This window comes from Lithobates pipiens, unplaced genomic scaffold (assembly GCF_037356315.1).
Source record: "Lithobates pipiens isolate NorthernLeopardFrog02 unplaced genomic scaffold, aLitPip1_a1.2 Scaffold_47, whole genome shotgun sequence".
Classification (NCBI taxonomy): Eukaryota; Metazoa; Chordata; class Amphibia; order Anura; family Ranidae; genus Lithobates; species Lithobates pipiens.
In genome coordinates this window covers 5,339,064-5,365,520 of record NW_027507871.1, presented here as the reverse complement: position 1 = coordinate 5,365,520, position 26,457 = coordinate 5,339,064, and the positions used below count along the sequence as shown (strand labels likewise).

Sequence of the window (26,457 nt, the reverse complement as noted above, 5' to 3'; positions counted from 1 at the left end):
GCAGTCAAGATGCTATGCTTGTACAACATCCCCAGCGTCCCTCCAGACAGGCCTGGGCCACATGCTAAACTCTCTGGGGTCCACAAGCCGTGGGTTTGGCACCCCTCATGTAGTGTAAGAGCCTGCCTGATTGGATACAGAATTGGTTGGGACAGTTGGGATGGGCCTGAGCTCAGGGAACGTGTGCCCCAGGGAATTCTGGGTTAGATAGGTGGGCCCATCTATTCCATAGTTTTGGAAAATGTAAAGGAAATTGTACCACAAAACCTGCTGGCCTTTCTACCATCAGGGCAGGACTTACCATTGGGCTTGACTGGGCTCAAGCCCATGGGCCCCGCCCAATAGGGGGCCACCGCGGGCCCCGCTGAGATACATAGCAGAATGTACTCGGCTCCGCTCACAGTCACGCCCAGTCCCGCCCTATGATGGACATAACACAGGGACTGGGCGTGACTGTGAGCCGAGCCAAGTACACTCGGCTCTTCTCTGGACTGCGAGAGGACCCGAGAGCCACTGAGAGGACCCAAGAGCAGCCGAGATGCACAGGACTCTGCATCTCGGCTGCGCCATTTTTAAACTTCAAGACTGCAATGACAAGGCTGCAGATGGACACTGATAAGGCCGCATTGATGGGCATTTAAATGTAAGTTTTTTCCTTAAACTTCCCTCCTAAAGGTTTTTTTCCTTAAAATTCCCTCCTAAACTTGGGGTGCGTGGTATACGCCAGCGCGTGGTATACGCAGATAAATACGGTAATGTATAGAAGGTAGGGCCCGAAAGTGACTCAAGCCCAGGGGCCCCCACCACCCTAAGTCCTGCCCTGTCTACCATAGATACCCACAGATGAACCTGGCAGTTGAGGAATATGTCTGCTTATTTGTCATATCATTGTCATGAATTCAGATACTCGCAAACCTGAGATGGAAGACCTTGTGTCCTTGTGCGGCGTGCATTACGTGGCTCCCATATGGTCACAAAGTCTCGGGTACATCCTTCAGAGAGTTCAATGTTAAACGCCAGAAACTTCAGCGAAATGTTGTACCCTTCAGGGACGCCAATATTCCAGGTGATGTGCCTGTCAGTTGGATACATCTTGGGAAAATGAGGGGACGTGACGAATCCATATCGGGGTGAAGAGGCTGAAGAGCAGGAGACCCCTCCAAGAAGCAGGAGAACCGAGAGGAACCTGAAGAACAAAACACGTCAGATGTGAATTCTATGGGGGGGGGGTTAGCACATACTGTAGGTTCCTTTTTTTTTTTTTACTATAGTCAGGACTAAAACGATGACGTAAGTCAGGAAATTATGAAATTCTACATTTAACTTTACAAGTTACCAAAATTCTACAACATACGTAACTGAAGTATCTGTTTAACCACTTTCAGACCGGACCATTTTGCTGGTCAAAGACCAGACCACTTTTTGCGATTCGGCACTGCGTCGCTTTAACTGACAGTTGCGCGGTCGTGCGACGTGGCTCCCAAACAAAATTGACGTCCTTTTTTTTCCCCACAAATAGAGCTTTCTTTTGGTGGTATTCGATCACCTCTGCGGTTTTTATTTTTTGCGCTATAAACAAAAATAGAGCGACAATTTTGAAAAAAACGCATTATGTTTTACTTTTTGTTATAATAAATATCCCCAAAAATATATAAAAAAAAATTTTTCCCTCAGTTTAGGCCGATACGTATTCTTCTACATATTTTTGGTAAAAAAAATCGCAATAAGCGATTATTGATTGGTTTGCGTAAAAGTTATAGCGTTTACAAAATAGGGATTTTTTTATCTTTATTTTTTATTTTTTTTTTTATAGCATTTTTATTAATAATTTTTTATTATTTTTTTTTTTTACTAGTAATGGCGGCGATCAGCGATTTTTATTGTGACTGCGACATTGTGGGGGACCCATCGGACATTTTTGACACATTTTTGGGACCATTGTCATTTATACAGCAATCAGTGCTATACAAATGCAGTGATTCCTGTGTAAATGACACTGGCAGTGAAGGGGTTAACCAGTGGGTGGCAGTGTAGGAGTTAAGTGTTCCTAGGGGCGTGTTACTAACTGTGGGGGGGTTGGGCTTTCATTTAGTGAACACTGATCTCTGCTCCAATCACATGGAGCAGAGATCAGCGTCACTAGTTGCTAGGCAGAATGGAGAAATGTTGTTTACACGGCATTTCCTCCATTCAGCCGTCCCGTGAGACGATCGCGGGGATGCCCGCGGCGATCGAGTCCGCGGGTCCCGCGACCGGACTCACGGGGGTCCCGACCAGCAGATGGCAGGGTGGCATTGAAGATTGGACATACATGTACACCAATATGCCTGCCCGTGCCATTCTGTCAACGTACATCGTCGTGCGCTGGTCGGGAAGTAGTTAAAATGTATATATTTTATTCATGAGTAATTAAAAACATATTCAAATTATCATGAAATTAATTCTGTAATACATACAAAAATATATAACTGTTATCACCCGAGATTCACACGGCTTTCACCCGTTTTTCCTATTGAAGTCAATAGGACTGATGTGTGAGTCTTTGGCTGAACATCACGTGAATCTTGTGTGAAGACATTTAGGAAGAGATCTCTTCCATCCATTACAGAGCTGATAGCAAGAAAATTCAAAAATAAAGAAGGGGAGAAAAGAAGAAAGGGGGAAAAAGGAAGGGGGGTGGGGTTTAAAAGGGGGGTGGGGAATCAGAAAAGAGTAGAGTTGGGTGTGCCCATTCACTCCGAGTTTCCGTTCACGCCCCCGAGGAGCCTGGAGATGAGCGATCCAGGGATTTCACACTTTTTCAAACCTAGTTTGCGTATCTCATCGAATACTAGTCAGTTTTTCATTGATCATGATCCATGATATCTCGTGTTTCGCCATGGCAACGTTAATTACAAGCACTTTCCATGCACGTGCAATGGTTATTTTAAACCGCTAAAAGAATGAAGAATATGAGAGTACACAGATGTCTGGGGATCTCCTGGTGGGAGATCACTAAACAACCCCCGTTTTGCCCCTTCTAGGTATATTTTGTCCGGTCGCTGAGTAGATTAGGTTGATTTTGGAACCGTTGGACCTACGGGCAAGACCACCAGACATGGTTCATATCTCCTTCCTGTCCGCACCCCCCTAATGCATAGGGAGGGGTATATTTGTGCTAGCTTTGTAGGAACAAGGTACCAACGCAATAACACTTTATAGTTTGCCTCCACCAATGAGGTGTTTAGTATACCTTTGTGCACCATGGTCGACCATTTCGTCCACACCTCCTCCTCCATTATCTCCCCCCAGGTCCGCCTCCCATGCCGTCTGGTACTCTAATTGTTGAACATGGTGTATAGTTCTGTGATCCCTCCCCTTGGTTCTGGCCCTTTCACACTTCTGTTCTCAAAGAGGGTCCCAGTGGTGATATCTACCCCATCTCTCTGTGAGGTTCGCAGGAAGTGTATAATTTGGCATAGACGATAGGCCTCTGTGGGGGGCATTTCTAAAGTTTGCTTAAAGTAGTTGGGCTGTCTTTTTTTTCCCCCTTATGATTGGGGATGAGCTTTATGATCGAATCGAACATTGGCTGTTCGCCAGTTCGCCGAAAAGCGAACCATTCGCTGCAAATTGGAAAGCCGTGGAATACCCTTTAAAAGTCTATGGGAGAAATCAAAAGTGCTAATTTTAAAGGCTTATATGCAAGTTATTGTAATAAAAAGTGTTTGGGGACCCGGGTCCTGCCCCAGGGGACATGAATCAATGCAAAAACAAAAGTTTTAAAAACATCGGGAGAAGTGATTTTAATAATGATTAAAGTGAAACAATAAAAGTGTAATATTCCTTTAAATGTCGTACCTGGGGGGTGTCTATAGCATGCCTGTAAAGGGGCGCATGTTTCCCCTTCTTAGAACAGTCTGAGAGCAAAACAACATTTCTAAAGGGAAAAAAGTCATTTAAAACTACTCATGGCTACAATGAATTGTCGGTCCGACAATACACATAAAAGTTCATTAACAAAACTACATGGAATTTCCCCACAGGGGAATCCCGAACCAAAAAAGAAAAAAAAAATGCGTGGGGGTCCCCCCTAAATTCCATACCAGGCCCTTCAGGTCTGGTATGGATATTAAGGGGAACTCCACGGCAAAATTTAAAAAAAAAATGGAGTGGGGGTCCCCCTCCAAAATCATTTAAGGGGAACCTCGTGCCAAAATGTAAAAAAAAAAAAATGGCGTGGGGTCCCCCCAAAAATCCATACCAGACTCTTATCCGAGCACGCAACCTGGCAGGCCGCAGGAAAAGAGGGGGGACGAGAGAGCGCCCCCCCTCCTGAACCATACCAGGCCACATGCACTCAACATTGGAGGGTGCTTTGGGGTAGCCCTCCAAAGCACCTTATCCCCATGTTGATGGGGAGAAGGGCCTCATCCCCCACAACCCTTGCCCGGTGGCTGTAGGGGCCTGCAGGCGGGGAGCTTATCATAATCTGGAAGCCCCCTTTAACAAGGGGACCCCCAGATCCTGCCCCCCCCCCCCCCGTGTGAATTGGTAATTAATTTGTGTCATTAAAGTGTCAAAAGGGTTAAAAAACACAAGGTTTTTGACAAGTCCTTTATTAATTTCTCCTTCTTTCCGCTTCTTCTTCCATCTTCTTTCTTCTGGTCTTCCCTCGGTGTTGTTCTTCTTCCTCCATTTTCTTCTCCATCTTCTTCATCTTCTTCCTCCGCTCTTCTCGTTCCGCATCTTGCTCCGGCTTCTTCTCCGATCTATCCACACGATCCGCCTCAGTGGGAGTCTTCCGCCGTGTAACGCTTCTGTTCTTCTGACACTTCTTATATAACGGAGGGTGGGGCCACCCGGTGACCCCGCCCCCTCTGACGCACGGGGACTTCCCTATGGCTTTCCCCTTGATGTCTGAGGGGGGTGGGATCACCCCGTTTACATCACGGGGAAAGCCATAGGGAAGCCCCTGCGAGTCAGAGGGGCGGGGTCACTGGTGCACCCCCCAGCTCAGCTCTGCACCCCACCATCCACAGCTCACCTCTGCATCCCACCATCTTCAGCTCTGCACCACACCATACACAGCTCAGCTCTGTACCTCACCATCCACAGCTCACCTCTGCACCCCACCATCCTCAGCTCTGCACCCCACCATACACAGCTCAGCTCTGCACCCCACCATCCTCAGCTCTGCACCCCACCATACACAGCTCAGCTCTGCACCCCACCATACACAGCTCAGCTCTGCATCTCACCATCCGCAGCTCAGCTCTGCACCCCACCATCCACAGCTCACCTCTGCACCCCACCATCCACAGCTCACCTCTGCACCCCACCATCCACAGCTCACCTCTGCACCCCACCATCCACAGCTCACCTCTGCACCCCACCATCCACAGCTCACCTCTGCACCCCACCATCCACAGCTCACCTCTGCACCTCACCATTCACAGCTCACCTCTGCACCCCACCATCCTCAGCTCTGCACCCCACCATACACAGCTCAGCTCTGCACCCCACCATACACAGCTCAGCTCTGCATCTCACCATCCGCAGCTCAGCTCTGCACCCCACCATCCACAGCTCACCTCTGCACCCCACCATCCACAGCTCACCTCTGCACCCCACCATCCACAGCTCACCTCTGCACCCCACCATCCACAGCTCACCTCTGCACCCCACCATTCACAGCTCACCTCTGCACCCCACCATCCACAGCTCACCTCTGCACCCCACCATCCACAGCTCACCTCTGCACCTCACCATTCACAGCTCACCTCTGCACCCCCCCTTGCTCAGCTCTGCACCCCACCATCCACAGCTCAGCTCCCCACCATCCACAGCTCTGCACCCCACCATCCACAGCTCAGCTCTGCACCCCACCATCCTCAGCTCTGCACCCCACCATCCACAGCTCAGCTCTGCACCCCACCATCCTCAGCTCTGCACCCCACCATCCTCAGCTCTGCACCCCACCATACACAGCTCAGCTCTGCACACCACCATACACAGCTCAGCTCTGCACACCACCATACACAGCTCAGCTCTGCACACCACCATACACAGCTCAGCTCTGCACACCACCATACACAGCTCAGCTCTGCACACCACCATACACAGCTCAGCTCTGTACCCCACCATCCTTAGCTCTGCACCCCACCATCCACAGCTCACCTCTGCACCCCACCATCCACAGCTCAGCTCTGCACCCCACCATCCACAGCTCAGCTCTGCACCCCACCTTGCACAGCTCACCTCTGCACCTCACCAAACACAGCTCACCTCTGCACCCCACCTTGCACAGCTCAGCTCTGCACCCCACTATCCACAGCTCAGCTCCCCACCATCCACAGCTCACCTCTGCACCCCACCTTGCACAGCTCACCTCTGCACCTCACCATTCACAGCTCACCTCTGCACCCCACCTTGCACAGCTCAGCTCTGCACCCCACCATCCACAGCTCAGCTCCCCACCATCCACAGCTCAGCTCCCCACCATCCACAGCTCAGCTCCCCACCATCCACAGCTCAGCTCCCCACCATCCTCAGCTCTGCACCCCACCATCCTCAGCTCTGCACCCCACCATCCTCAGCTCTGCACCCCACCATCCTCAGCTCAGCTCTGCACCCCACCATCCACAGCTCAGCTCTGCACCCCACCATCCTCAGCTCAGCTCTGCACCCCACCATCCTCAGCTCAGCTCTGCACCCCACCATCCTCAGCTCTGCACCCCACCATCCTCAGCTCTGCACCCCACCATCCTCAGCTCTGCACCCCACCATACACAGCTCAGCTCTGCACCCCACCATACACAGCTCAGCTCTGTACCCCACCATCCTCAGCTCTGCACCCCACCATCCACAGCTCAGCTCTGCACCCCACCATCCTCAGCTCTGCACCCCACCATCCACAGCTCAGCTCTGCACCCCACCATCCTCAGCTCTGCACCCCACCATACACAGCTCAGCTCTGCACCCCACCATACACAGCTCAGCTCTGTACCCCACCATCCTCAGCTCTGCACCCCATCATCCACAGCTCAGCTCTGCACCCCATCATCCACAGCTCAGCTCTGCACCCCACCATCCACAGCTCAGCACCCCACCATCCACAGCTCACCTCTGCACTCCACCATCCTCAGCTCTGCACCCCACCATCCACAGCAATATAAAAAATAAATTAACTATTGTCTAAAATTCTCAGATATAAAAAAAAAAAATTCCCACAACAATCCTGAAATCCTGCAACTGTTAGAAACTTTAAGGGTAATGGTAGTATAAAAAAAAAAAGACCAAGCGGTCCCTATTTTTCAAAATGTTATTTATGTTTGCAGTATTTTTTACTACATTTTTAAAAACACATAAAATAAATCAACTATTGCATAAAATTCCCAATAAAAAAAAAAAAAAAAATTCCCAGAACAATTCCAAAACCCTGCAACTGTTAGAAACTTCAAAGGTAATAGTAGAAAAAAAGACTAAGTGGTCCATCAAGTATTCCCTATTTCCCTATTTTTTAAATGTTGTTTATTTTTGTATCTTTTTTTAACATTTTTATTTATATAAATCTAATAAATTACCTATTGTATAAAAATCCCAGATATCCGAAAAAAACTTCCCAAAACAAACCTGAAATCCTGCAACTGTTTAAAATGTCAAGGGTAATGGCAGAAAAAAGACCACATAGTCCATAAAGTCTGTCATATAAAAATAAATACAATTTATAAAATAGATGTTTAAACTTAAAAAAAATATAAAAAAATTATATATATATACACAGTGCCTTGTGAAAGTATTCAGCCCCCTTGAACTTATACATTTTTTTTTTTTTGTGAAGAATCACCAACAAGTGGGACACAATTGTGAAGTGGAATGAAATCTATTGGATATTTTAAACTTTTTTAGCAAATAAAAAACTGAAAAGTGGTGCGTGCAAAATGATTCGGCCCCTTTACTTTCAGTGCAGCAAACTGACTCCAGAAGTTCAGCGAGGATCTCTGAATGATCCAATGTTGTCCTAAATGACTGATGGTGATAAATAGAATCCACCAGGGGCGTAACTATAGGGGGTGCAGCAGTCGCGACCGCAACCGGGCCCTGTGATGCAGGGGGCCCATGCAGCCCCCTCTACATATGGCTGGCAGCAGCATAGGTAGCTAGGGGTACCAGTGCACCATGCACACGGGTGGCTGGAGGTGGAGGGTGACTAGCAGAGCTCCATGCTCGACTATCGCACTGGCTGCTCTTTAGTTGTGCATTCCCCGCATGACCTGTGTCCTCGGCCGGCTCCTCATAGTACCCCTCTCCTGCTCCATGCATTTCCACTCAGTCCGATGTCTGTTCTCCCCAGCCAGAGTCCCGCCACCCCGAGTCCGGCCCACACTGCACTGCATACTTCTCCCCGGTAAACAAACTTTAAGCACACAGATGCAGTGCAGCCCTATGAGAGCCCCCCGGAGGACACTGCAGACTTGTCTGCCAGCCCCCCTCTTCCCCCGTCATACACAGATGATGAAAGGTCTTTCTGGGAGATATGTTGATCGCCCGTCCAGCACAATGGATGGAACCCAGGCCATAATGGATGAGTGCGCAGCCTGCAGCTTGGTCATGGTGAGTGAGAGGACCCCATCCCCCACACACCATTACATACCCCCTCCATCTCCCCCTGGGGTTTGGACCCCTTCTCACGTGGGGACAGGGACCCCCACCTCCCCTGGGGACAGGGACCCCTTCTCACCTGGGGTCAGTAACTTCATCTGCCCTGGAGAAAAGGACCTCATCTCTTCTGGGGACGGGGAACCCCATCCTGCCTAGGGACAGTCCCCCAATGGGGCACCTAAAAATGTAAAAAAAAAACTAATAAAAAAAAACTACTGATACCAGTGGTGGAACTACAGGGCTCACAAAGGTCATCCCTGTGACCACGCCCTGGAGTTCCACCGCCGGACTTGGAGGAGAGGGCCCTGACTGGGGTTCAGGGGGGCCCTTCATGGTTTCTTGCATCGGGGCCCTGAAGATTCTAGTTACGCCACTGGAATCCACCTGTGTGTAATCAAGTCTCTGTATAAATGCACCTGCTCTGTGATAGTCTCAGGGTTCTGTTGAAAGCGCAGAGAGCATCATGAAGACCAAGGAACACACCAGGCAGGTCCGTAATACTGTTGTGGAGAAGTTTAAAGCCGGATTTGGATACAAAAAGATTTCCCAAGCTTTAAACATCCCAAGGAGCACTGTGCAAGCCATCATTTTGAAATGGAAGGAGTATCAGACCACTGCAAATCTACCAAGACCTGGCCGTCCCTCTAAACTTTCATCTCAGACAAGGAGAAGACTGATCAGAGATGCAGCCAAGAGGCCCATGATCACTCTGGATGAACTGCAGAGAACTACAGCTGAGGTGGGAGAGTCTGTCCATAGGACAACAATCAGTCGTACACTGCACAAATCTGCCCTTTATGGAAGAGTGGCAAGAAGAAAGCCATTTCTCAAAGATATCCATAAAAAGTCTCGTCTAAAGTTTGCCACAAGCCACCTGGGAGACACACCAAACATGTGGAAGAAGGTGCTCTGCTCACATGAAACCAAAATCCAACTTTTTGCCCACAATGCAAAACGATATGTTTGGCGTAAAAGCAACACAGCTCATCACCCTCAACACACCATCCCCACTGTCACACATGGTGGTGGCAGCATCATGGTTTGGGCCTGCTTTTCTTCAGCAGGGACAGGGAAGATGGTTAAAATTGAGGGGAAGATGGATGCAGCCAAATACAGGACCATTCCGGATGAAAACCTGTTGGAGTCTGCAAAAGACCTGAAACTGGGACGGAGATTTATCTTCCAACAAGACAATGATCCCAAACATACAGCAAAATCTACAAAGGAATGGTTCACAAATAAACGTATCCAGGTGTTAGAATGGCCAAGTCAAAGTCCAGACCTGAATCCAATCGAGAATCTGTGGAAAGAGCTGAAAACTGCTGTTCACAAACGCTCTCCATCCAACCTCACTGAACTCCAGCTGTTTTGCAAGGAAGAATGGGCAAGAATTTCAGTCTCTCGATGTGCAAAACTGATAGAGACATCCCCCAAGCGACTTGCAGCTGTAATCGCAGCAAAAGGCGGTTCTACAAAGTATTAACACAAGGGGGCCCAATCATTTTACACGCCCCACTTTTCATTTTTTTATTAGTTAAAAAAGTTTCAAAAATCCAATAGATTTCATTCCACTTCACAATTGTGTCCCACTTGTTGGTGATTCTTCACAAAAAATAAACATTTTATATCTTTATGTTTGAAGCCTGAAATGTGGCAAAAGGTTGAAAAGTTCAAGGGGGCCGAATACTTTCACAAGGCACTGTATATATATATAAATTAACTATTGTATAAAATTCCCAGATATAATAATAAAAAATAAAAAATAAAATTCTGTGAAAGAACCTGAAATCCCACAACTGTTAGAAACTTAAATAGCAGACTGTTGCATTATATCCATTCTGTGTTCACAGGCCGATATTTAACCCTTGGAAGATTAATACTCACATTTTCTGTTCTCTCCCGATATGCCGGTTAAATTTCCAAAAATAAATTTTTTCAGCAGCAAACAACAGATTTAGATAGGAGGAGAAGAAAGGGGGGGGGGGGGGGGGGGTTCAGAAGGGCAATAATGTATTTTTCCAAAGAATTTAGTTTAATAAATCTGTACAATGTAAATCATTGACTGGGGGGGGGGGGGGGCTGGTTGCAATCTACAGTGCCTTGCAAAAGTATTCACCCCGCCCCCTCCCCCTTGGCTTTTTACCTATTTTGTTACATTACAGCCTATAGTTCAATGTTTATGTAATCTGAATTCTATGTGATGATCAGAACACAATAGTCTAAGTTGGTGAGGTAAAATTAGAAGAATATATACATAAAACAATTTTTTCAGATATAAAAAAAATTTTAATTGTCATGTGCGTATGTATTCACCCCCCCCTTTGTTATGAAACCCATAAAAAGCTCTGGTGCCACCATTTACCTTCAGAAGTCACATGATTAGTGAAATGATGTCACCTGTGTGCAATCTAAGTGTCACATGACCTGTCATTACATAGACACACCTTTGTGAAAGGCCCCAGAGGCGGCAACACCCAAGCAAGAGGCACCACTAACCAAACACTGCCATGAAGAACAAGGAACTCTCCAAACAAGTAAGGGACAATGCTGTTGAGAAGTACAAGTCAGGGTTGGGTTATAAAAAAAAATCTCCAAATCTTTGATGATCCCCTAGGAGCTCCATCATATCTATCATAACCAAATGGAAAGAAGATGGCACAACCGCAAACCTGCCAAGAGACGTGCGCACGCCAAAACTCACGGAGCAGGCGAGGAGGGCATTAATCAGAGAGGAGCACAGAGACCTAAGGTGACCCTGGAGGAGCTGCAGAGTTCAACAGCAAAGACTGGAGTATCTGTACATAGGAGGGCAATAAGCCGTACGCTCCATAGAGTTGGGCTTTATGGCCAGAAGAAAGACATTACTTTCACCACAAAACATAATGGCACTTTGTGAGTTTGGGAAAAGGCACGTGGGAGACTCCCAAAATGTATGGAGGAAGGTGATCTGCTCTGATGTACGGAGGAAGGTGATCTGCTCTGATGTACGGAGGAAGGTGATCTGCTCTGATGTATGGAGGAAGGTGATCTGCTCTGATGTATGGAGGAAGGTGATCTGCTCTGATGTATGGAGGAAGGTGATCTGCTCTGATGTATGGAGGAAGGTGACCTGCTCTGATGTATGGAGGAAGGTGATCTGGTCTGATGTATGGAGGAAGGTGATCTGGTCTGATGTATGGAGGAAGGTGATCTGGTCTGATGTATGGAGGAAGGTGATCTGGTCTGATGTATGGAGGAAGGTGATCTGGTCTGATGTATGGAGGAAGGTGATCTGGTCTGATGTACGGAGGAGGGGGATCTGGTCTGATGTACGGAGGAAGGTGATCTGGTCTGATGTATGGAGGAAGGTGATCTGGTCTGATGTATGGGGGAAGGTGATCTGCTCTGATGTATGGAGGAAGGTGATCTGCTCTGATGTATGGAGGAAGGTGATCTGCTCTGATGTATGGAGGAAGGTGATCTGCTCTGATGTATGGAGGAAGGTGATCTGCTCTGATGTATGGAGGAAGGTGATCTGCTCTGATGTATGGAGGAAGGTGATCTGCTCTGATGTATGGAGGAAGGTGATCTGCTCTGATGTATGGAGGAAGGTGATCTGCTCTGATGTATGGAGGAAGGTGATCTGCTCTGATGTATGGAGGAAGGTGATCTGCTCTGATGTATGGAGGAAGGTGATCCGGTCTGATGTATGGAGGAAGGTGATCTGGTCTGATGTACGGAGGAAGGTGCTCTGCTCTGATGTATGGAGGAAGGTGATCTGGTCTGATGTATGGAGGAAGGTGATCTGCTCTGATGTACGGAGGAAGGTGCTCTGCTCTGATGTATGGAGGAAGGTGATCTGCTCTGATGTATGGAGGAAGGTGATCCGGTCTGATGTATGGAGGAAGGTGATCCGGTCTGATGTATGGAGGAAGGTGATCCGGTCTGATGTATGGAGGAAGGTGATCCGGTCTGATGTATGGAGGAAGGTGATCCGGTCTGATGTATGGAGGAAGGTGATCCGGTCTGATGTATGGAGGAAGGTGATCCGGTCTGATGTATGGAGGAAGGTCATCTGCTCTGATGTATGGAGGAAGGTGATCTGCATTACATATGGGTGAAACCACCATATTGGTTAAGGAAGCAGCACTTACCGTGACTAGCGCATGAATCTGACATGCCTCCGGGTCAGCTGCCGGCCTGTCTGTCTAGCGGAATAGTCCGCTATTTAAACACCCCCCAACCCTGCCGCAGAGCGCCGGCGAACCGTTGCCGGCACGCAGCGTCATAGGGTCAAGGGTCCTACAGGCATAGCGCGGATCACCGTCACAGTCCCGGGACATGCTGGGACTGTGACATCATAAAGGGGCGGGGTCACTGTGTGACATCATATGTGACCACGCCCCATACCTATATAAGTCGCCGCACACGTCGCACAAGCCAGTACAGCGGAAGACAACACCGGGTCAACATCGGAAGAAGAGAGAAGGACAGAGGGCGGAGGAGACCGTGCTCCTCCGCTAGTAAAAGAGCTGCAAGAAGACAGCGGAGGAGCCCGGTAGAAGACGCGGGACACCGGGAGAAGAGGCTGAACAGAGCGGAGAAGTTGTCAGAAGACCCCCCGACGTCAGAAGAAGACCCCCGGAGCTGCTTGCTAAAGGACTTTTAAAACTTGTGTTGTGTTTTTTATTGACATTTTTTCCCCAGGTGAATGGGTAGGGGTACGATGTACCCCTTACTCATTCACATAGGGTGGGTGGCCGGGATCTGGGGGCCCCCTTATTAAAGGGGGCTCCTGGATTCCGATAAGCCCCCCGCCCGCAGACCCCGACAACCAATGGCCAGGGTTGTTGGGAACAGGCCCTTGTCCTCATCAACATGGGGACAAGGTGCTTTGGGGTGGGGGGCCGCCCTTCCCCGAAGCACCAACCCCCCCATGTTGAGGGCACACTGGTACAGTCTGGGGGGGGGCGCTCGCAGGTCCCCACGCCCTTCCTGACCGGCCAGGCTTCATGCTCGGATAAAGGTCTGGTATGGATCTGGGGGGGTTCCCCTTAAAATCCATACCAGACCTAAGGGCCTGGTATGCTCCCAGAGGGGGAACCCATGCCAATTTTTTTTTTATAAATTTGGCGTGGAGTTCCCTCTCGGGAGCTGATAATTCTGTGAGAGTCGCCTACATATAGATGGAGATCCGACTTGGAGGCGACTTCCATTGAAATCAATGGGTACCAATCGCCTACAAGTTGGATAGAAGTAGTACAGGAAACTCCTCTGAAGTCGGAGCGACATCAGTAGTGTGCATTAGGCCGGCTCTCATTCACTTACATTGATTTTTACATGTAACGTGACTTGAGGCGACTAGGGGGCGACCTGAAGTCGGATCTGAGTCGCCCCTGTGTGAACCGACTCTAACTTTCACAAAGATGCAACAGTCTGTTCTGCAGACTGTTGCATCTCATCCATTCTAATTGGGTTTATGGGGCCATTATCTAACCCTTAGAAGATTTGTACTTACATTCTCTGCTCTCTTCCACTATGTCGGTTAAATTCCCAGAAATGAACAGTTCGTCAGCAAACTGCAGATTTTAGTGGATGGGAGGAAAAGAAGAGAGAGGTGGGGAGGGGGGGGGGGCAGAGGGGCAATGTACACAATTTACACAAGGTTCTGATAACAACAGTGCCTGTCCTGTACCGCCCTCTGCTGTACTAACAAGAAATTACATAAGTGGGCAAATAAAATAGTGAAAAAAAAATATTTAATCCCATCAGCATTGACAAAATTGTCACAAATAATCCCCCCTAATGTGCCTAATATGTGCATTTCCTGTGACCATCAGCTCCATTTAGTGGCCATTGTTACAGAAGAAAAACAAAAAAAAACAAAGATGGCCACTAGATGGAGCTGAATGAACTTAATAAATAAATATAAAAAAATGAAGGAACACTATCATCGTTTAAATGTTACAAAGAATATATCAGAATATGTAAAAAACAAATAAAAAAGGAAATTAAGGACGCAAAGGATCCCAGGAAATACTTACAGTATATTAGATATACTATATTACTGGGGTTTTCACTTTTTTTTTTTTTAATGAATAGACCCCCCCTCCCCCCCCCCCCAAGTGTTTGTAATATGCAACTTTCCCCGAGAAGGGACCTTTTAAGAAAGTTGCCTTTAAAAAAGCTACCAGTTCGCATCATGGGAAGTATATATATATATATTTTTCTTTCTAGTTCAGAAAAGCAAAAGTTAAATAAATGTTAAAAAAAAAATTATGAAAAACAAAATTATGAAAAAGAAAATAAATCCATGAATGAATGAATAAATAATGAAATACATAAATGAATAAATACATTGGACTCACACCAACACTCCAAAATGATACACTGTACATACATGGGGGGACAATATTTGTTATATAATAGTGTAAGATTGGTGGCTGATAGATTATTTTAATTATAATAGAGTCTTGCTCTTCAGAGGCTTTATGTATAAATATTGTATAGTGCCCTTCTTTACAGCTACAAATACATTTTACAAAGCTTTCAATATACACAAATGTAAAAAAAAAAAAAAAAAAAAAAATGTAATCGACTAGAGCCTATTTGAATTTTTTCGTTAACATTTACACTTTGTTTGACTAATTATTTTAAATCTTTTAATAGGTTTACAAATCAAACTTCCCTTCTACTACCAGTGTGCAGAATGGGAGTTTTTTTTTTTTTTTTAACTCTTTCTTGTTCAGAAAAGCAACAATAAATAATTATTTATAAAAATAAAAGAATTAAAAACAAATAGAAAACGGGGGCACACACAAGAGCAAAACATTCATATATATATATACACACATACACACACACATATATGGAGCTGAAGGAACTTAATAAATAAATATAAGAAAATGAAGGAACACTATCATCGTTTAAATGTTACAAAGAATATATCAGAATATGTAAAAAAAAAAAAAAGGAAATTAAGGACGCAAAAGATCCCAGGAAATACATACAGTATATTAGATATACTATATTACTGGGGTTTTAACTTTTTTTTTTTTTTAATGAATAGACCCCCCCCCCTTAAGTGTTTGTAATATGCAACTTTCCCCGAGAAGGGGAAACCTTTTAAGAAAGTTGCCTTTAAAAAAGCTACCAGTTTGCATCATGGGAAGTATATATATATATATTTTTCTTTCTAGTTCAGAAAAGCAAAATTAAATAAATGATAAAGTTAAATAAATGTTAAAAAAAAATATGAAAAAGAAAATAAATCCATGAATGAATGAATGAATGAATGAATAAATAATGAAATACATAAATGAATAAATACATTGGACTCACACCAACACGCCAAAATGATACACTGTACATACATGGGGGGGACAATATTTGTTATATAATAGTGTAAGATTGGTGGCTGATTATTTTAATTATAACAGAGTCTTGCTCTTCAGAGGCTTTTTGTATAAATATTGTATAGTGCCCTTTATGTGTATATATATATATTTATATTTATTAGATAACATTTGTTATATAATAGTGTAAGTATGGGGGCTGATAGATGTTATTTTAATTAGAGCTTTTAATAATAAAAAATAAAAAATGAAGGAACACTATCATCGTTTAAATGTTACAAAGACTATATCAGACTATGGAAAAAAAGATTGCAAAAGATAGTAGGACAAACCCCCAACAATTTTCCATCTGGGCACTTTACAATTTGGAGTGGGTCACCCGGGGACAAAGATAGGGCAAATTTATTAAATACTTCAGCTCTCCTGTTATAGTCAGGAAGATACTGGAGAGTTTAATTGTTGCAAAAAACATTCCACAATTCCAACATACAAGGCTGCCATCTAGTGGGCACAAGAGGTGGTGGAGGTAATGAACTGAACATGCAGGGACAATCCTCTTCTCTACAAGGGCTGAACACAAATGCTCACTTGAGTTGAATGAACATGCATAGGAATCTGAGCATAGACCTCCGAGGGGCCACAGATCACAATGCACAAAGAGGAGCTCTCTATGGACCATTCATTGCAGTACCCGCAGTGCCCACTATGAGGGGTTCCCACCATCCCTGTGCCGAGTTCCCGGGACTGTACACCTGCTGTGCCCATTATGAGGAGTTCCCACCATCCCTGTGCCGAGTTCCCGGGTCTGTACACCCGCTGTGCCCATTATGAGGGGTTCCCACCATCCCTGTGCTGAGTTCCCGGGTCTGTACACCTGCTGTGCCCATTATGAGGAGTTCCCACCATCCCTGTGCCGAGTTCCCGGGTCTGTACACCCGCTGTGCCCATTATGAGGGGTTCCCACCATCCCTGTGCTGAGTTCCCGGGTCTGTACACCCGCTGTGCCCATTATGAGGGGTTCCCACCTTCCCTGTGCTGAGTTCCCGGGTCTGTACACCCGCTGTGCCCATTATGAGGGGTTCTCACCATCCCTGTGCCGAGTTCCTGGGTCTGTACACCCGCTGTGCCCATTATGAGGGGTTCCCACCATCCTTGTGCTGAGTTCCTGAGTCTGTACACCCGCTGTGCCCATTATGAGGGGTTCCCACCATCCCTGTGCTGAGTTTCCGGGTCTGTACACCCGCTGTGCCCATTATGAGGGGTTCCCACCATCCCTGTGCTGAGTTTCCGGGTCTGTACACCCGCTGTGCCCATTATGAGGGGTTCCCACCATCCCTGTGCTGAGTTCCCGGGTCTGTAAACCCGCTGTGCCCATTATGAGGGGTTCCCACCATCCCTGTGCTGAGTTCCCGGGTCTGTACACCCGCTGTGCCCATTATGAGGGGTTCCCACCATCCTTGTGCTGAGTTCCCGGGTCTGTACACCCGCTGTGCCCATTATGAGGGGTTCCCACCATCCCTGTGCTGAGTTCCCAGGTCTGTACACCCGCTGTGCCCATTATGAGAGGTTCCCACCATCCCTGTGCTGAGTTCCCGAGTCTGTACACCCGCTGTGCCCATTATGAGGGGTTCCCACCATCCCTGTGCTGAGTTCCCGGGTCTGTAAACCCGCTGTGCCCATTATGAGGGGTTCCCACCATCCCTGTGCTGAGTTCCCGGGTCTGTACACCCGCTGTGCCCATTATGAGGGGTTCCCACCATCCCTGTGCTGAGTTCCCGGGTCTGTAAACCCGCTGTGCCCATTATGAGGGGTTCCCACCATCCCTGTGCTGAGTTCCCGGGTCTGTACACCTGCTGTGCCCATTATGAGGGGTTCTCACCATCCCTGTGCTGAGTTCCCGGGTCTGTACACACGCTGTGCCCATTATGAGGGGTTCCCACCATCCCTGTGCTGAGTTCCCGGGTCTGTAAACCCGCTGTGCCCATTATGAGGGGTTCCCACCATCCCTGTGCTGAGGTTCCGGGTCTGTACACCCGCTGTGCCCATTATGAGGGGTTCCCACCATCCCTGTGCTGAGTTCCCGGGTCTGTACACCTGCTGTGCCCATTATGAGGGGTTCCCACCATCCCTGTGCTGAGTTCCCGGGTCTGTACACCCGCTGTGCCCATTATGAGGGGTTAATTTTGTTTATTGAAAATCTTACAAACAACAACTTATATACAATAAAAACATAATAAATAAATAAAACATATTTACAAAATAATTGAATACAATTATACAAACCAGAAAGAACAAGAACAAAATAAACAGTGCAAAACAAATTGCACACAACATAATACCTACGGGAGAGCCAGACTAAGGAACATCACCGTCACCATGCATGTAGCCTTTTATCAAAATTATATTGGATCTGAAAATCTAAGGGAGTGAAAGAAGAATACAAAGAAAGCCGCACACCCCGAGATCAACAGGCAGCAGCTACAGAGCCCTGATATTCCTCCACGCCTTTATCCAGGCCTCCTGCTGCCACCTGTCTTTCTCAAGACCCCGAATCTTCCCAACCTCACCCAGAATGTTCTCCACCACCACTTCCACAGGGAGGATTTTACCCCGTAAGGATACCTGACACCGTGCGCTCCACGTGAAATAACGGACTACTAAACTAACTAAAAAAAGTGTTTCCAAATCATAATCCCGACGAGTCTGGAAAGCCCCATACACCCACTCTGCATAACTCATATGGGGGAGGAAGGGTATACTCAGAGCCCTCCCCACCCTCTTGTACACCTCTATATTAAAAGGGCACTGAAGTAGAAAGTGATCCATGGACTCCACCACTCCTCCACACTCCACTCTCGGGCAGCCCCGATCACTCATGGAAAGAAACTTCAAGTTGCCCTTCACATATAGTTTTCCATGAAAGGCAAGCCAAGCCTGATCCCTAAACTTCATTGGGATTCTCTCCAAATTAATCAACCGCAAACCCACCCCCAAAACCAGGCTTGGGCAATCCCTCAGGGCCAGTGGCTCGCAAAAAACAGAGCTCATGATCCGCTTCTCAAGAAGTTTCCTTGGAAGAGATCTGACTTCCCCTGCCGTTACTTGCCACTGCCGAAGCATTTTCAAACACGGGGCAACATAAGCCGGGAGCTTATCATGCTTGACCCTCAGGCTTTTCACTGGCCCACCATTTTCCCAGTCTCGCAGAAAGGGCCTAAACCAGGACTGGAAAATACCAACCCACCCAGGCGGTCTCTCTGCCAACATGTTACCAAGATTGTACTTCACAAACATCAGAGAGAAAAAGACTACAGGGTTGATCATCCCTAGACCACCCTCCCGCCTAGAAAGGTAAGTCACATTCCTTTTGACAAGGTTTATTCTGTTCCCCCATAACAGCTGGAAGAAACAAGTATAGACCCTGGTATAGAGAGAAGCTGGCAAAACGCAAACAAAACTGACATATAGAAAAATCGGAATCAGGTAAGTCTTGATCAGATCAACCTTTTCCCTCAAGGAAAGCTGCCAACCTTTCCAGCTTGCCACCTTGGCATCGGCATTCTCCAGCCTGTTCACCCAATTTGCATGACCATAGTCACCTGGGCCAAATTCAATGCCTAGAACTCTAATTTTTTGCTGGGGCTCCGGGAAGTCATCCGGGAGAACAAAGCTCTCACCTTCCACACCCATCCAGAAAGCTTCACACTTGTCCTGGTTGACCTTTGAACCTGATGCCTCTGAATACCGTGTTATCACTGAGACCACCTCCTGCGCCTCCCCAGTCCCAGAGACAAAAACAGAAACATCATCAGCATAGGCCACAACCTTCAAAGGAGGCTCACCAGCGATGCCCAAAGGTACCCCACACAATGGCCCATTCTCCAGCCTTCTGATGAAGGGGTCAATTGCAAATGCATATAACAGAGGACTCAATGGGCACCCCTGACGCACACCCGAGCCAACCACAAAGGGCTGCCCGACCCAACCATTAACTAGCGGAAAGCTTTCAGCCCCTTTGTACAAGATCTTAAGCCAATCAATGAAACCCCCCTCCAGGCCATATCTGCCAAGAAGGAGCCATAAGTACTCATGATTAACCCGATCAAAGGCCTTAGCCTGATCCAATGTCAGCAAAAATTTACCCCAACCAGCAGCCCTACAACGCTCCAAGGCCTCCCGGACGGCTAACACTGCTGAGAAAGTGCTTCTACCTTGGACCGAACAGTGCTGGTGGTGGGATAACAAACTGCCTGCCACTGGTGATAATCGCCAGAAAAAAATCTTTGCCAGTATCTTTCTATCGACATTAAGAAGGCTAATGGGGCGCCAATTCTCAATAATCGAAGGATCTTTACCCTTTGACAGAAGGATCACTGCAGATTGCCTCATGGAGGGAGGGAGAGAACCCTCCTGCAAACAGCCATTAAAAACCTCCGCAAGGTAGGGAGCCAGGATCGTCTTAAAACATTTATAAAACTCAGCTGTCAACCCATCTGGCCCTGGCGTTTTCTTGATGGCCAGTTTATCAATAGCCTGGACTACCTCATCTGCAGTGATTTCATCTGTCAAATTCATCAAAGGAACATTACTTTCCAGTCCTGGTGTAGAGTCCAAAAAACCCAACATCCTTGTCCGATCAAGGTTCCTTCCTCCCAGGAGATCGGCATAGTATGACCTGACAACCTCCAGGATCCCTGACCTAGACTTCGTCAGAGAGCCCGTACTGTCCTTCAGGCCATGGACCGTCTTAACTGCTACGCTCTGTTTACAGTTCTGGTAAGGGTCAGGCGAATGGTATTTCCCGTAATCCCTCTCCTGAACCAAAGAGGCGTGCCGGTCATATTCATGTCTCCTAAGGAGGAGCTTCACCTCAGAGATCGCCCCAGAATCTCCTCCATTCGAAACAAGGCGGTCAAGTTTCCTCCGCAAACGCTGGTAGGTGATATACTTATCTTGCTGCTTCTTTCTTCCTATGGCCTTGAAAAGCCTAACAGTCCGCTGTTTTACAAGCTCCCACCATTCTGACTTGCTGTTGCAAAAGTCTAGGATCGTTACCTGTGCTTGAAAAAAGTCCTCAAAGGATTGTCTTACTCTCTCGTCTTCCAGGAGGGCCGAATTCAATCTCCAGATACCCCTCCCCCTAGGTGGCATGTCTGAGGCATTCAGAGTCACAGATAGAATACAGTGATCAGAAAACTCCACTGCCCGGCACACAGGTGCCGAAAAAGCAGAGTCTCCCTTTAAAAAAAACCTATCTATCCTACTCTGACTACTACCTCTCTGAAAAGTGAACCCCGTGCTGTCTGGGCAACGCTTAATGTGCGCATCTACCAGACCTGCTTCCCTAACTATCGCATTGAGAAAAAGGGTGTCATAGCCCAGCTTATCTCTGAAACCTCTCCTGTCTTTAGACCTAGTAATGGTGTTAAAATCACCTCCAAAGATAACCTGCTGGGCCGTAAAAAGAAAAGGCTTAATCTTTGTAAAGAGGCATTTCCTGTCCCACTTCGTCTGGGGACCATAGATGTTAATCAGGCGCAAGTCCTGCCCCCTTACAGAGACGTCCAAGACCATGCATCTCCCAATCTCTACCTCAATTACCCGCCGGCACGTTACCATACCAGAAAAAAGGACTGCAACCCCGCTGTAAGGCTCGGCCGCAAGAGACCAAAATGAGGGACCACGTCTCCACTCCTTCTTTGCCAGATGTATATCAGCCAGACTACTCAGATGGGTCTCTTGTAAAAACAAAATGTCAGCATCAAACTCGCTGAGCAAAAATAAGGCCATATGACGAGCGCTTACTGATCTCAAGCTGGCAACATTAATGGTTGCCACTTTTAACGGAGTGGGAACTGCCATTAGGGTAATTGAGGTAGACGTTTCTTAGCCTGACTACTCCCTCTCCCTGGAGAACCAGCACGCTTTGTTGCGCCCTGGCACTCATCGTCCATAGAGGACGCTGAACTGAACGAGTCCCACTCATCATCATCATCATCCGACAGGACCTTAAACTTATTTTCCAAAGGCAAAACTACAGGATTTAAGGGAACTGAACCCCTTTTTTTCCTTCTTTTGCCCCTCCTCCTCCTATCCTCCAACCACTCCATATCATCTTTGGATAAACCACAACCAGCCTCCCCACACCTACCCTCCCCTTCAACCCCCTCCCCCCCACTCTCCCTTCCCTTATCTACCACCAGACCAGCCTCCCCACTATTTTCCCCACTCCTCTGGCCCCCACGATCTGCAATAGGAACCCTGCAGCGTCGGGGGAGGGGGACTGGCACCACACCTGATGCACCAGCCTCAGCACCTCTTGCTGCCTCTGCAATTTTAGAAGACACAGAAGGATTGGACACAGAAGGATTGGACACAGAAGGATTGGACACATTCTTGGCAACTGAAACTTTACATACAGGCTGGGAGGACACAGACACATTGGGTACTGGCACAGACTGGGGAACCACAGACTGGGGAGACACAGACCCATTGGGTATGGGCACAGACTGGGGAGACACAGACACATTGGGTATTGGCACAGACTGGGGAGACACATTGGGTATTGGCACAGACTGGGGAGACACATTGGGTATGGGCACAGACTCCGATGGAATCACAGGCCCTCCAGCTGATGAGCTCTGTGCATCCTCCATGTCCAGACGGAAGAACTCTCTCATGAGCTCCGGCTTGTTGTGCATTGCCTCAGGACACTGACTATAAGGATGTCCCACTGCATTGCACAGATTACACCTGATAATATTACAATCCTTTGCCAAATGCCCTATACCCTGACACAGAGAGCACTTCATCACTGGACAGGAGGATGCAAGATGCCCTTTATCTCCACATTTATTGCAGAGCTTTGGCTGGCCCGGGTAGAAGATGGTCAGCCTGTCCCTCCCCAGGAAAGCTGAGGATGGCAGATGTTGGACAACATTATCAATAACCTTTAGTTTCAGCTGCACAGACCATCCCCCTGTCCATATTCCCCGATCGTCCAAAATCTTTCTCAGGGGGCTCAGGACGTCCCCATACCTCCTCAACCATACAGTCAGATCCCCTTGGGGTATGGATTCATTGCGCACAAGTATTGTCACCATCTTAATGAGGGGCTGGCGGGAAATAAGTTTGGGGATGAGCCCTTTCCAGTCCGGCAGGCCCCTACACACGTGTTCAAACTTCTCCCAAAATATGTCCAAAGACTCGGGACGGATAAAGGACAAATCATATTCATAGGAACCTGCCGGACTGATCAGGGCGAAGATATCCGCAGGCCTAAACCCCATCTGCAGGATTTTATCCACCACCACCCTCCTATGTGGGGGGTTTCCATCACCTTCCCATTTCAATTGTACAACATTCCTCCTTTTAAACAGGGAGAAAGATAAAACGTCCCCATGCTCCTTCCCTGCTAGTTCCCCCTTCCCAGATCCTGTGGCAGCAACACCAGCATAAGTTTTTCTTCCAGCTTTTGCAGTCTTGTCCTCAGATACATTCAAACCTGCTGGCAGAGAGTCTGAATCAGCTGGGATAGCAGTCTTCTGATTAGCAGGACCCACCCCCTCCCCCGAACACTCAGCTTCAATCCTGGGAGCCGTCACAGTCTTGGCTGCTGCAGACTCCTGGAGAGCTGTAGTACTACTGCTCCCAGCATCACCTCCACCATTCACAGGAACAGCCGCTGTGCCTGGTCCAGGCAAAGTCACTGTATTGTCCATGGACCTCTCTGCAGACTGAAGCTGACAGTTACTAGCAGATGTTATTGCTTGCTGTACATTGTCTATGGGTCTGGGCTGACTGTCTGCAGTACCACAACCCTCAGCAGGCCCATTGTTATTAAAGATCCCACCATCCTGCACACACACAGTACCTGCAGCTGCTCTCTCCACAGGTCTTTCCTCCACAGGGCTGGGAATGGTGTCCATCTTCTCCTCCTCACCTTCCTGGGGAGCTGAATCTGGACTGGCCTCCAGTTTGTTGATCAAATCCAACATGTCAGAACCTTCAACCTCCTGCACGGATGTTCCACATTGCTGGGGAGGGAAGGGGACAGAGGCCTCCGCCATTGAGGGTTCAGCAGGTGTCTGAGATGTTGAAGAGCTGGGCTCATCCTCCGGGCCCACTTTCTCACTCTCTGCTTCCATCTCCTCGCTCTCCATGCAGGAAGAGGCTCCTTTCCTCATTTGATTAAATCGCTCCTCATTTTTATATTTTTCTTTAAAAGCTCCACTATTCTCCTTCAGAGAACTCACCAATTCTTTCTGCTTCCGCAGAGCTTGTTCCAGGTCCTTCAATTCAGGCCTCAGAGCCGGTCTCTTCTTACTGAAGACTTTGGCACAAAACTGCTTTTTCTTTTTAAATTCAGCTTTCAAAGCTCCCAACTTCTCCTCTTCCTTCTCAATCCGCTTCAGCGTTTCCACAATCCTCCGTCTAAAGGAAGACAGAGATTCATCCTTCCTTGGGCCAGGCCCAGAATCTTCCGCAGGTTGAGGCCTATCCAGGGGGCCCCCGCCAGGGTCCTCCCCAGGATCCAGCATCCTTCCTGGGGCAGAGGAGTAACTCTAACCCCTGGTCTCTGGAAGCACAGGAGCAAAGGAACTAGCAACCTCTCACCTCGCTGTCAAGGAGAGGAATGGCAGTTTCCCACCATCCCTGTGCTGAGCTCTGTTTTTTTTTTTATTGGAATAGTCTGAACACAAAGGATTCTACTTATCAAAAATGTTCTGTATAAATATCTCATCATTCACACAGCCATCATCAATAATCCTCATATTGTGTCTAATTTGTTCATTTTATACGATCGTCAGCTCCATCTAGAGGCCATAATGCAGCATTTTCCTGAAATACCACAATCAGAAAAAAACAACAAAAAAAAACACCCTATGGCCACTAGATGGAGCTGATGATCATATGAAATGAACATACAGTATCTCACAAAAGTAAGTGCACCCCTCAGTCACATTTGTGTAAATCTTTTCTCCTCTCTTCTCATGTGACAACACTGAAGAAATGACACTTGTCTACAATGTAAAGTAGTGAGTGTACAGCTTGTATAACAGTGTAAATTTCCTGTCCCCTCAAAATAACTCAACACACAGCCATTAATGTCTAAACCGCTGGCAACAAAAGTCAGTACACCCCTAAGTGAAAATGTCCAAATTGGGCCCAAAGTGTCAATATTTTGTGTGGCCGCCATTATTTTCCAGCACTGCCTTCACCCTCTTGGGCATGGAGGTCACCACTGGAGTCCTCTTCCCCTCCCCCATGATGACATCACAGAGCTGGTGGATGTTGGAGACCTTCCCCTCCTCCACCTTCCCTCTGAGGATGTCCCACAGATGATCAATAGGGTTTAGGTCTGGAGACATGCTTGGCCAGTCCATCACCTTTACCCTCAGCTTCTTTAGCAAGGCAGTGGTGGTCTTGGAGGTGTGTTTGGGGTGGTTATCATGTTGGAATACTGCCCTGCGGTCCAGTCTCTGAAGGGAGGGGATCATGCTCTGCTTCAGTATGTCACAGTACATGTTGGCATTCATGGTCCCCTCAATGATCTGTAGCCCCCCAGTGCCGGCAGCACTCATGCAGCCCCAGACCATGACACCCCCACCACCATGCCTGACTGTAGACAAGACACACTTGTCTTTGTCCTCCTCACCTGGTTGCCCCCACACACGCTTGTCACCATCTGACACCAAATACCTTTATCTTGGTCTCATCAGACCACAGGACATGGTTCCAGTAATCCATCTCCTTAGTCTGCTTGTCTTCAGCAAACTGTTTGTGGTCTTTCTTGTGCATCATCTTTAGAAGAGGCTTCCTTCTGGGATGACAGCCATGCAGACCAATTTGATGCAGCGTGCGGCGTATGGTCTGAGCACTGACAGGCTGACCCCCCCCCCCACCCCTACAACCTCTGCAGCAATGCGGGCAGCACTCATACGTCTATTTCCCAAAGACAACCTCTGGATATGACGCTGAGCACGTGACCTCAACTTCTTTGGTGGACCATGGCGAGGCCTGTTCTGAGGGGAACCTGTCCTGTTATACCGCTGTATGGTCTTGGCCACCGCGCTGCAGATCAGTTTCAGGGTCTTGGCGATCTTCTTATAGCCTCGGCCATCTTTATGTAGAGCGACAATTCTTATCTTCAGATCCTCAGAGAGTTCTTTGCCATGAGGTGCCATGTTGTACTTCCAGTGACCAGTATGAGAGAGTGAGAGCGATGACACCAAATTTAACACACCTGCTCCCCATTCACACCTGAGACCTTGTAACACTAACAAGTCACGTGACACCGGGGAGGGAAAATGGCTAATTGGGCCCAATTTGGAGATTTTCACTTAGGGGTGTCCTGACTTTTGTTGCCAGCGGTTTAGACATTAATGGCTGTGTGTTGAGTTATTTTGAGGGGACAGGAAATTTACACTGTTATACAAGCTGTACACTCACTACTTTACATTGTAGACAAGTGTCATTT

The 26,457-nt window shown here is 47.6% G+C and overlaps 1 protein-coding gene across 1 annotated transcript in view; it reads right to left on the bottom strand.

Annotated features, from left to right (window-relative positions):
• Positions 1 to 10,625, bottom strand: part of LOC143956968 (complement C1r-A subcomponent-like) — a 105,230-nt gene extending 94,605 nt beyond the window's left edge. Inside the window, 2 exon segments of the mRNA XM_077467143.1 lie at positions 916 to 1,186; positions 10,528 to 10,625. Coding sequence (XP_077323269.1) covers positions 916 to 1,186; positions 10,528 to 10,529 — 273 coding nt within the window. The 5' untranslated portion in view covers positions 10,530 to 10,625.
• Between the last annotated feature and the right edge of the window lie 15,832 nt (positions 10,626 to 26,457).